Source organism: Myotis myotis, unplaced genomic scaffold (genome assembly GCF_014108235.1).
Source record: "Myotis myotis isolate mMyoMyo1 unplaced genomic scaffold, mMyoMyo1.p scaffold_m19_p_5, whole genome shotgun sequence".
Lineage (NCBI taxonomy): Eukaryota > Metazoa > Chordata > Mammalia > Chiroptera > Vespertilionidae > Myotis > Myotis myotis.
In genome coordinates this window covers 102,767,823-102,780,037 of record NW_023416357.1, presented here as the reverse complement: position 1 = coordinate 102,780,037, position 12,215 = coordinate 102,767,823, and the positions used below count along the sequence as shown (strand labels likewise).

At 48.5% G+C, this 12,215-nt stretch overlaps 2 protein-coding genes across 8 annotated transcripts in view; one reads left to right on the top strand and one right to left on the bottom strand.

Moving 5' to 3' along the window:
- Positions 1-9,611, bottom strand: part of IFT140 (intraflagellar transport 140) — a 94,628-nt gene extending 85,017 nt beyond the window's left edge. Inside the window, exons 1-3 of the mRNA XM_036308854.1 lie at positions 9,482-9,611; positions 4,476-4,653; positions 282-503 (exon numbers count right to left, since the gene is read on the bottom strand). Of these exons, the coding sequence (XP_036164747.1) occupies positions 282-503; positions 4,476-4,622 (369 nt within the window). The 5' untranslated portion in view covers positions 4,623-4,653; positions 9,482-9,611. The remainder of the gene's footprint in view (positions 1-281; positions 504-4,475; positions 4,654-9,481) is intronic.
- A 1,745-nt stretch (positions 9,612-11,356) lies between these two features.
- Positions 11,357-12,215, top strand: part of CRAMP1 (cramped chromatin regulator homolog 1) — a 64,705-nt gene continuing 63,846 nt past the window's right edge. For 3 of the 7 annotated variants that reach the window (XM_036311090.1, XM_036311085.1, XM_036311087.1), the window contains exon 1: positions 11,358-11,651. The gene's annotated coding sequence lies outside the window, so the exon portion shown is untranslated. Of the gene's footprint in view, positions 11,652-12,215 lie in introns of all 7 variants that reach the window. The other 4 variants (XM_036311089.1, XM_036311088.1, XM_036311086.1 and 1 more) reach the window with 2 other exon arrangements.

Sequence of the window (12,215 nt, the reverse complement as noted above, 5' to 3'; positions counted from 1 at the left end):
GGCATTCAGCCATCTTTATGAACATAGTTACCTAGAAAAGTTCGTTTTAAAAATGACAGACATGCCTCTGCCATAGGGTGGGATGGTAGAATGAAAATTGTCAAACTTTGCTTCCAATATAAAACAAACTCTCCCATGACCTCTGACAGGGTCAACTCCGTTTGGCAACCACACGTTTCAAATAATTTGGTCCTTAGCACCCTTCCCAACGTGTCCCTAACGGCACGAACAGGGAAACGCCGAGGCCTGCAGTCAGTGTCGCCGGGTGGGTGTCCGCTTACCCTGTCCCCCGACAGGAGGCAGTTCCCGTTGGTGCTCCAGTTGAGGACAGTGACGTCAGCGGTGTGCGTTGGGGGGGCCGCATGCTGCTCCTTCTCCTGCTTATTGGACATGATCACCTCCCCGCTCTCCCATCCAACAGCCAGGATCAGCCGGCTCTGGTGCCAGCACAGGGACGTGACCCGGCAGGACCTCTCCACGTGCGTGTCGGGCACACGCTCACCCTGTGATGGACAAGAGGCAAATCCCATGTTACAGAGGGTGGCAGCTACTCCAAGAATGCATAGCTAATCCCCACGGGACATCAGCTAGAAGACATAAAGAGCTGTTTTTAGGGAACTGCTTTATTTCATTTTCATAGAAACAGCAACCTTGTCCTAGCAGAGCTAGGAAGACAAGGTTAACACACAACAGCCCATGCTGACCAGCTTATCAGAAAGTCTGACCTCATACTCAGAGCCGCTCGGTGGCTAGCTAGGGTGTTTTGTTGTTTGTTTTTTATGTTTTTATTCATTTCAGAGAGAGGAAGGGAGAGGGAGAGACAGCAACATCAATGATGAGAGAGAATCCTTGACCGGCTGCCTCCTGCACACCGCCTACTGGAAGTCGAGCCAACCTGGGCATGTGCCCTTACTGGGAATAGAATTCTAACCTCCCGCTTCAGGGGTCGACGCTCAGCCACTGAGCCACATCGGCTGGGTGCTAGCTAGCATTTCAATGAGTTCCAATGAAACTTTATTATTTATTTATTTACTTTTAATCCTCACCTGAGGATATTTCTTTAGAGAGAGTGTAAGGGAAGGAGGGAGGGAGGGGGGAGAGAGAGAAAAACACACATTAATGTGAGAGAGGCACATTGATTGGTTGCTTCCCACACACTTCCCGACCTACAACCCAGGTACATGCCCTTGACCGGGAATTGAACCCATGACCCTTTGGTGTGCTGGCTGATGCTTTAACCATTGAACTGCTGACCAGATCTAGAACTTTATTTATAAAATAAGTGGTAGGCCAGGTAAAGTTTGTCAATACCAAAGTTCTCAAACTGTGGTCAGATGACTCCCAAAGCCTTTTCAGGGTCTGCAAGGTTATGGTTATGATTATTTTTTTTACTAAAGATTTTTTAAAATTGATTTTTAGAGAGAGAGGGAGGGAGAGGGGAGAAAAAGAAAAGCATTGATGTGAGAGCAAACATAGATCGGCTGCCTCCTACACGCCCCCTACTAGGGATTGAGCCCGGACCCGGGCATGTGCCCTGACCGGGAATCAAACCAGCCACCTTTCAGTGCATAGGACAACGCCCAACCGAGCCACCCCGCCAGGGCTGCAAGGTCAGTTATTTCTAGAATGATGCCAAGAAGTTATTTGCCTCATTTGCTTTCATTTTCTGACCAGTGTATAGTGGACTTTTCCAGAGGCTATGTGATGTGTGATGATTCATTGCTCTGACAGCTAACGGAATATGTACTTGTATATTTTTGTTTTCTGTAATTTTCTAAGGAAATAGGTTTAGGGTATAAATATGTATTTCTAGCAATTAACACAGTTTGTTCTCAGCACTTCTACCAAACTCTCTCTAGTAATCTCCAGTTATACCTGCTACATCTGTAACCTTATTAACATCTAATAATTATTTAGAAATCCTAAAGTTTTCCTTGTGCCAACCAGAAACACAAAAAGTACACTTTGTTTTGTAATAGTATTTTTTAATTTTCTAAATTTTAAAATTTTGTCTAAAATTGCTATTATTTTGGAATATAATATTCTAAATAAGATTTTATAATGCATACTGGAGAGTTCTCTGACTCCTAGAAGGGAGGAATGTGCTCCACGAAGCTGGGCGACACTGCGCTTGGTGCTGGGGCTACACGAGAGCAGCCGGCACCTGGCTGAATCCCAACCGTGGAGGGGCCAAGGACCGCCAAGTATCACAGATGAGCCCTTCAATGGTGAGGTGGGGGAGAAAGCAAGAGGGTCTGCCCTTGCATGGGGGGAGGTAGGGAAGGACGTCCTCAGGAAGTGCCACTGAGCCACTTTCATCTGGAGGACTAATATAGTAATTAAGCAAAAAGATCAAGGAGAGCCCGACCAGTGTAGCTCAGTGGTTGAGTGTTGACCTATGAACCAGGCGGTCATGGTTCGATTCCTGGTCAGGACACATGCCCAGGTTGAGGGCTCCATCTCCAGGGTGGGGCGTGCAGGAGGCAGCTGATCTATGATGCTCCCTCATCACTGATGTTTCTATCTCTCTCTCTCTCCCTCTCCCTTCCTCTCTGAAATCAATAAAATATATATAAAAAGCTCAAGGGAGACTCTCCTGTGCGGAGGGCACAGCACTGGCACTTGGAAGGCGGGGAAGGCCAGGTGTGTGTAGCGCGGAAGGCGGAGCACCATGTGAGGCAGGAGAGCCAGGCCTTGGGGGCACTGGGGGCCACATCAGCGACTTCCATCCTCACCCAAAGAGCAAGGCAGGGGTGGGGAAGGTGGGGGTAGTGGGTGGCTCCAGCTATGATTCCTAAGGATGGCTCTGCCCTGTGTGGGGGATGGGGAGGACCTCCAGGACACTAGCGGTGCTAGTTTGCTGGGTGGAGGGTGTCACTATCATCCCCAGGCCCCTGTCCTGGGCATTAGGATGGAAAACACTCAGCCTTTGAAGGAAAGTGTGGGGAAGGGGGCAGGGGGGCGAGGTTCAGTTCAGTCTGGACTTGTGAAGTTTGAGACCTGTGTCAAACACCCAGGTGTCCTGTGGGCAGCTGGATTCCTAAGTCTGCAGCTCAGGGGGGACTTGTGGGCTGGAGATAGGTTTCTTTATTGTTCATCGATAGACAATGACAGGTCACAGTCAGAGGAGGAAACAGAGGGAGAAGAGACCTAGACAAGCTCAGGACATGCCAACAGCAGTCCGGGGCTTGGAAGGAGAGGAAGGCTGGGTCCAGGAGACAGGGTGGGGGAAAGCTCCTGCCAGCTCCATGGCGGGTTTCCCAGAGAACTTCACAAGCGCGTGGAGCAGCATAGAGAAGGGGCATCAGGTAAGAACCCAAAACACACAGGGCGTGTCACAGACACTGCTGATGACTCCACCTGCTTGGGTGAAGCATCTGGTACGACAACGAGACTACAGAGGGCTGAGAAGTGAGTGGGAAGGGAAATCTGACTTCCTTGGTGAAGTCTGTGGTGCGTTGTGCACTGAGAATTGGGGGGGGGGGGGGCAATGAAAATCTGAAGAGCATCTCGAAAGTTTTTGCAATGGGTTGAATTGTGCTAATTCCTAAAATTTTAGCTGTTAACGTCCTAACCACTGGTACCTGTGATATGACCTTATTTGAAATAGGGTCTTTGCAGATGATTAAGTTAAGATGAGGTCATTAGGATGGGCCTTAGTCCAATATGGCTGTGTCCTTAATAGAAGAGGAGACACCCAGAGGAGGCAGCCCTGTGATGAGGGAGGAAGAGACTGGCGCGGTGCAGGCACAAACACAGGAGCACCAAGGATTGCTGGGAACCAGAAGCAAAGACAAACCATGCAACAGATCCTCCCCGGAAGCCTTCAGAGAGAGTGAGGCCTGGCTAGCCCCTCATTTCAGAAGTCTGGCCTCCAGAACTGGTAAATAGTACATTTCTGTTGTTTTAAGCCACCCAGTTTGCAGTCGTTTGTTATGGCAGCTAATTGTTTTAAATAGGTAACTCGAGCCAAAGGGAGACTGGATCTGGATGAGAGACAATGCTGAGAGGCCATATCTGGTTGGTGACTGTGAATGGACTGTTAATTCTATCTTAAACATTCCTAAATCTGTCCCCAAACCTAAACTGCAGAGGTAAAATAATAATACTGGGAGTTAAGACCTCAGTGAGAATACACACACACACATGCACATTATATCCCATACTCCCCCCACAACGTACCCTACACTCCCTAACCCATCCACCTACAACCCAAACCCTAACACATATACCCCTTCCCCCACACCCATATCTCTTCCCTTCCCTTCCCTTCCCTTCCCTTCCCTTCCCTTCCCTTCCCTTCCCTTCCCTTCCCTTCTCTTGTCCTTCCCTCTCCTCCCCTCCCCTCCTCTCCTCTCTCTTCCCCTCCCCTCTCCTCTCCTCCCCTCCCCTCCCTTCCCTTTCCTTCCCTCTCACCAAAAAAGAGACAAGAGCCAGAAGCTACTGAAGTCATAATCATTGCTTCCAGTACTTACTTGCTCCAAGTATATATCCACGCTGCCTCTTGAGGCTGTGCCGACGGAGGCCACTGCCAGGAATGGATGAACAGGGTGCCAACTGATGTGAGAAGGAGATCCAGCTGAGTCTGGGGCTTCTATCCGGTGGTCAAAGTAGAGGGCCATGATGAAACTCAGACCTAGTCAGGGCTGAAACCTGCAGGGGAAAAACAACCAAGTCCTGTGGGGGTTTTATTTTTGTTTGTTTTTACAAAATGACTGTGTACAGAATCAAGAAATAAAAGCATCACGGAACTATCACACACAAGACACTCAGTAACTCATAAATGTCCCTTCACACCGATTCAGGAGATTTTATGTGGAAGAGATCTCTAACAGGAAAAACAAAAACAAATGAGAAGGGGCTGGAACCACAATGATCCAGAGGGTAATGGAAAGCAGTAAAACTTCTTGCCATCAGAACAGCAAAGAAAAGCCCTGCCACCTGGACATGTAATCCTTGATCGTTTGTATTCCGATCATAATGCAGATAATTTATATTTCTATAGTCCCCCTTTAGCAAAATTTTCAAGTCAAATAAAAGCAAACTGCTTCACAAAAGAGAAATGTATAGAAAAACCCAGTTCTCAATTTCTGATAAAGCTTGAAAAACCAAGGCAGTCTTCACCTCCGACTCTCAGGTGGTAGAAGGCAAAAGGATTCCTTTGTTAGAGTGTCAAGAACAAACCCACAGCAACTGCAGAGAAGCTGAACTTCAATAGTTACAGGAACTTAACCCCTCCCTCCCTCCCTCCTTCCCTCCCTCCCACCTTTTCTCCTTTCCTTCTTTCCCCCTCCCTCCCTCCTCTCTCCTTTCCTTCCTCTCTTTCTTGGAAAAGATGTGCATACTGTGCCTTTGAGGGAAGGCTAGAATGGTGAATGAAATGAAATGATACCCCTAACCGGTTTGGCTCAGTGGATAGAGCGTCGGCCTGCAGACTGAAGGGTCCCAGGTTCGATTCAAGTCAAGGGCATGTACCTTGGTTGCAGGCACATCCCCAGTAGGGGGTGTGCAGGAGGCAGCAGATGAATGTTTCTAACTCTCTATCCCTCTCCCGTCCTCGCTATAAAAAAATCAATAAAATATATATTTTTTTAAAAAAGAAATGAAATGATAGTCAGACTTCTGCCCAATTTTTCATACCAGTCTTTGGGGAAGCTAATTAGTGGAGAAGAGACTATGTGTAGAGTGGTTTGCTATAACTTAAACTTATTCAACTTCATACTCATTAAGATGGCTATTCTCCAAAAAATAGAAAATAAGAAGTGCTGGTGGGGCCCTAACCGGTTTGGCTCAGTGGATGGAGCCTTGGCCTACGGACTGAAAGGTCCCGGGTCCGATTCCGGTCAAGGGCATGTACCTTGATTGTGGGCACATTCCCAGTGGGAGGTGTGCAGGAAGCAGCTGGTTGATGTTTCTAACTCTCTATCCCTCTCTCTTCCTCTCTGTAAAAAATCAATAAAATATGTTTTAAAAAAAATAAGTGTTGGTGGGGATGTGGAGAAATTGGAACCCGTTTGCATTGCTAGTGGGATGTAAAATAGTGCAGTCACGATGGAAAACAGTATGGTGGTTCCTTAAACATTAAACATGGACTTACCATATGATTAGGTAATTCCAGTTTATATTATTTATATTATTTATATACACAAATAATTGAGAAAAGCAGGGACTTGAACCGATATTTGTACATAAATATTCATAGCAGCATTTTTCGCAGTAGCCAAGAGAGGGAAACAATCCAAATGCCTATCAACAGATGAATGATTACACAAATCCCATTTTCAATGGGGTATCATTCAGCCTTAAAAAGGAATGAAATTATGACACATTAAACATGCATGAACCTAGAAGACATGAAGCTGAGTGAAGTAAGCCACACACAAAAGAGCAAATAATGTACGATTCCACTTACATGAGGTACCTAGAGTAGTCAAATTCAGAGACAGAAAGTAGGTTGGTGGGTGCCAGGGCCTGCTGGGCTGGGGCTGGGGCTGGGGTTGAGGTGGAAGGGGGCAGCTGTTTAATGTGCACAGGGTTTCAGTTTGGGAAGATGGGAAAATTTCTGGAGATGATGGTGGTGATGGTTGGACGGCAATGTGAAGGTACTTCATGCCACTGGACTGTATACTTAAAAACGGTTAAATTTTACATTATGCATATTTAACCACAACAAAAAATTGTGCACAACAAGTATTCAACACCTGCAAAATGCTGTCAGTCTATCATTATAGGGGATGGACTATGACATGGCTTTTAGGAATGCCACAGTTGCATCCGGGGAAGCCACAAAAGCTCAGTTTGGATCCAGAGAAGGAAACCCCTTCAGTGGGCAGTTGGAAAGCATATGGGTATAAATGAACAGTCACATTTCAAATGTTAACCTTTTTGTTATGAATATGTACCCTGAATACTAAACAAAGGCAACATTTTCGAGGTTGTGCTCTCACCATCACAAACCGCTGAGCACTTCTTCAGGGCTCCTGAGGGAGCAGCCAGGCACTGGTTGGAGGAGCAGCGGGTGCCGTGGTGGGCAAACTGCGGCTCGTGAGCCACATGCGGCTCTTTGGCCCCTTCAGCGTGGCTCTCCCTAAGCCTTAGGAGTACCCTAATTAAGTTAATAACAATGTACCTACTTATATAGTTTAAGTTTAAAAAATGAGGCTCTCAAGAGAAATTTCAATCGTTGTACTGTTGATACTTGGCTCTGTTGACTAATGAGTTTGCCGACCACTGGGTTGCGGGGACTGGAGTCAGGGGAAGGGGCAGATGCAGGGGTCTCCCGCGCACACACACATCACTAAGGACATCTATACTGGTCGGGGTTCTGATTTCTTTGAGTCAAGTCTTTATGCAAACCTTCAAACAAAGCTATTAAAAATGAAAATACGCCGAAACCGGTTTGGCTCAGTGGATAGAGCGTCAGCCTGGGGACTGAAAGGTCCCAGGTTCGATTCCGGTCAAGGGCATGTACCTGGGTTGCGGGCACATCCCCAGTAGGAGATGTGCAGGAGGCAGCTGATCGATGTTTCTCTCTCATCGATGTTTCTAACTATCTCTCTCCCTTCCTCTCTGTAAAAAATCAATAAAATATATTAAAAAAAAAAATGAAAATACACCAGATAAATACCTGGTGATTCAATATAGCAAAGGAAACCCTTTAAAGTGAGTTTTAATATGTTGCAGCCAGCCAAGTGTCTAAATTCTGGACTATGGGAAATTCCTATTCATGCTTAACAAATTTACTTTGTGAAAATATTCCTCTGCAAAATGTGAAATGTTAATTTGTTGTAATGATGGAGAAAGAATTATAATAGCACTTGAAAAATTTAAACCTGATTTCCTCAGGTTTGACATAGTTTTTATTTCCAAATCACTTTGTAGTAAGTATGTATGCAAACAGATCTTTACATTACTCGTTCCCTCCTGCCTGTGGCTTTCCCAGGGACTCTCTCCCTGACACTCCTTCTCTGGGTACTCAGGAAGCCTCTCTTCCTCCAGGGAGCTCTCCGTCTTGATTTCTAGTGCCCATAAAACCCTGTACTTCTCTTTGAATGTATATTTTTATTGATTTCAGAGAGGAAGGGAGAGGGAGAGAGAGAGAGAAACATCAATGATGAGAATCATTGGCTGGCTACCTCCTGCACGCCCCCTACTGGGGATCAAGCCTGCAACTCTGGCATGTGCCCTGACAGGGAATCAAACTGTGACCTCCTGGTTCATAGGTCCACGCCAACCACTGAGCCATGCTGGCCTGGCAGAACCTGTACTTCTCCATCGCTGTACTTAGACTTTATTATAAATGTGTATTTGGTCAACCATCCTCCACTCCCTGCCAGGTATCTATCCCACAGAGTGGGAGACTGCTGGAGCGTTACCAGGCCCTAGAACAGTGCCTTGCACAGAACAGGCCCCCAATAAGTGAATCCCGGATGAAGATATTTATTAGCAAAGAAAGATGTCTTTGATGTTCTGTTAGCTGTAAAAAGTGGTTTACAGGCCAGAGTGAGTGAGTCCATTTATACAATGCATAAATGCACTTTAACATTTTCCTACAGTATCATCTGCATAATTACAAGTTACCAGAGTAAACACAAGGAGAAATGACTAATAATAAAATCATTGCCAATGACGTCTATTTATTGCACCAGTTCAAAAACAAGTGAACTTTTCCGGAAAACAAACTCAGGGTCACTAGAACATTAAAAGCATTTGGTAAATATATATACACTTTGGGGGAAAGAAAAAATTCCATTTGTTCTAATCAATGAACTCCTCTAGGCTCCAGCCATCCAACATCTCTACCACCTCCATCAAACCAACTTTTGGGAAAGAATCTGTTAAGCTCATTCAACGGAGGGGTTCGTGGTATTAAGGTTAATGTAAGTTACTTTACTGCTTGGAGATGCTGCAGGAGAGAACCTTGGAGAACTTGGGGAAGGAACTTGGGGAAATAGAGCTGAGTGGACGAGTGTGGGGGGTAGATATTAGTGCCCCTTCACAAACTCCCAGCCTCTAGGCCACAGCCCGCAGGCCTGGGGACATGCAGGGTCAGAGCTGTATCTTGGGGATACGAAGGAGAGCCTTCCCCGGCTGGGACCGTGCGGCCCAGAAAGGTACTTCTTATTCTCTTCCTGCCCGCGGACACAAGTACTCTGCCAGCGTCCGCCACCAACCCACCTGGTCAGCTCCCCGGGGATCGCACGGCCACGCGACCCTCAATAGAACCTGGACTGCGACTGAGCAGGCCATAAGCCCCTATCCTGGGGCCGCGGGAGATCCGCGGAGACCGGATTTCCGGACGAAAACAACTTGGGATGGCGATGGACCCGACTGGCTCGCCTGGTCGTCGCCCTCCTCCCGGCCCCGCACCCCCGACACCACCCGAGTCCGTCCCCGGCCCCGCTTCTTCGTCGCCCGCCTCGGGGCTCCCGCCTCCCGATCCCTCACTTCCCCGACCCCAGCTCCCTCCGACCGCTCTCACCTCTCCCGGCCCCTGCGCCGCCGCGCGTTGCTAGGACAACGGCTGCTCGCGGAACGCGGAAACAGCCGAAGTGAGTGACTAGGAGGCCGAGGCCGCCCGAAGCGCCACGAGGGGCCGGAAAGAACCGAAAATGATCGGGAACGTTCGTGCAGAGGGTTAGATTGCCAAGCGGGTTCCCGCGGGCGGCGAGCTCCACGGTCTTTCCCGGCAGTTTCCCCCCATCCCAGCCACGGTCGGGAATCAACAACGCTAGCTCGTAAAGTGGGGCCAAGAGGCCAGGGTATGCCACCCTGCGCAGAGAAGGGAGCTGTCGAAATTCTTCTAGGGGTGATGGCGATGCAAAACCTGTTGGGATTCGCTCCTGTAGTTACACCTTTTCAACCGCTTAGGTCTGTCAGAAGGTGGAGGAAGGCAACAGACTGTGGGGGAGAAACGGAACGCCATCTTCTTTAAGAGCGCTCTCTTGTTAATCTTATTGCTGGGTCTTCTGGACCCCAGACCGTTTTTCTAGGTTCTGCTTTGTCTGATCTTAAGAGGTGGTTCAAGAGTATTCCCGAGAAAAGCCAATTGACTCGACATACTTCCTTGAAGTTATTAATTTATCACGTGCATTCGATGCCTTGGGAGACATGGACGCCTTTGGTGAGAAAATGTTAGCCAACGATACGGGTTCATCCCATTAGAAACGAACCTGACTCATGGAGACAGACTGCATCCCCAAAGGTATTAACAACTGCGCTCTGACCTTATGGTTTGAAAAACAAAGCAATGTCATGCCATTAAAAAAAATAGTCACTAGGGCAAAAGGATCCATTGTTAAACAAATGAAAAAAAAGTGTAGATACCACTGGATGAGATGGGATAGGCGTCTCCAAGGAAGACTCCGAAGTTTATATTTTTTTAAAACCCACTTTCATATACAGAATATTTTTATGTGTCTACTTAGGTGCCTTATGAACATTTTTTATTTTTCCATTTTTATTGGGTATATTGGGGTGGCACTGGTTAACAAAACTATACAGATTTCAGGTGCACAATTCGACAACACATCTGTGCACTGTATTGTGTGTTCACCACCCAAGTCTCCCTTCACCACAATTTACCCCTATCTCCCTCCATCTCCGCCACCACCCCAGAATTTTTAAGGAATAAATTTGTGTAAATTTAAGGTATATAGCGATGTTGTTTCGATGCACTTAGATATTGTAATATGATTGCTCACATAGCTTATTTATCACATTACTAATTGTAGTACATTATTGTGTGTATTTATTATACTGTGCGTTTGATCTCTATGGCTTATTTACTACTCCCTACAAGTTTATCCTTCAACATCATTACTCTTATCCCACCCATAAACACTAGAATTTTAAAAACACTCCTTTATTTCCCTAATGAAGAAAAAGGGCCTAAGTGCCCAGCACTATGTGCTTGCCAAAAAAAGTTAAAAAGCACACACCCAACCCAATAAAGGGTGTATTTATCCGCCTCGGTTGCACTTCCACACTTCTTTCGCGCGGGATCCAACTCTCGGAGCTGAGGCGGCGTTTTCTTCTCACGCATCCGTCATACGGCCTTAACCAATCACAGCCAGGCACTGATTCTATTGGCTGTCGCCCGACCAATCCGAGAAGACGCACCAACCTGCAAAGCCGCAAGACGGCGTCACAACATTACCCGCGTCGCAGACAACACCCTCTCGCCCCCGCCCAGCATCGTGCGTGCAAGCAAGCGCGCCACAGATGGCCAATGGGAGCGCCCTTAGGGGGGCGCGCTCGCTGAAAACTTCGGACGTGCTCGTCTCCGCGCGCTTCGCCCCTCCTCTCCCCGAGCGCCCGCCGCCTTTGTCCCGCCCCGCGCTCCGCCCTTGCGGTCTCCTTCGGCCGCCGTAGCCGGAACTGCTGCTGTGCGCGGCTGGCCGGGTCTACGGGAGGCTGAGCGGCGGTAGCCTTGGCTCCCGCAGCCCAGTCAGCCGCACCCCGGCCGCGGAGAGGACGTGCCGGGGCAGGCATTGCTGGTCGACTGTTTCCGAAGCGGGTGCACCACCCCGGCGTAGCGGTCTTGCTGCAGTCGGGGCCCGGGGCTGCCCGGCCCGGCCGGATCTGCGGGCACCCGGGAGGCTCCCGGAGGGCCCGGGAAGCCAGGCTGCTGCGGGGCATTGATGAACAAGGTGACCGGAGGCTGGGGCTCGAAAGGGGTAGGCCGCCTCGACCGGCTGTCATGGCGATACCGGGCTCCCTGCTTAGGTGGGGGCTGCGGAGGAGCGGCCTGCTCCCTTGCCGCCGTAGTTATGCACGCGGTGCTTTGTCGGAGCGGCTCCGGGGAGTCCGGATCGAGAAGTGTCGCCTTGACGGGGCGCTTTGTGTGCAGCCAGAAATCGGCTAGAGAAGGGAGGGCTTTGCTTTTTCCTTCCAGAAACGTGACAAAAGGCGTCCAGCCGAGATGGGGCTTGAGGCCGTTCCATCTCTGTGCACGTTCAGGAAGTAATGGAGGTTTTCCTTTAAAGGTTATCATCCTCCTGTTTTCCTATAGCGGTAGGGGAAACCTCAGGAATGTGTCAGTATCCTTTAAATCCTGAAAAGCGCCCTGTCCTTCTGTGTTCAGTGTAGTGTCTAACATTCAACCTGGCAAACAGGCAAGCTGATTCTGTTGTGGTTGGTCTCTGCTGTGCCTGAGCCCTGGGTTGACTGTGGGTGGCTTTGGGATGAAAGGCCCCTGGGAAGTAGGATTCTCC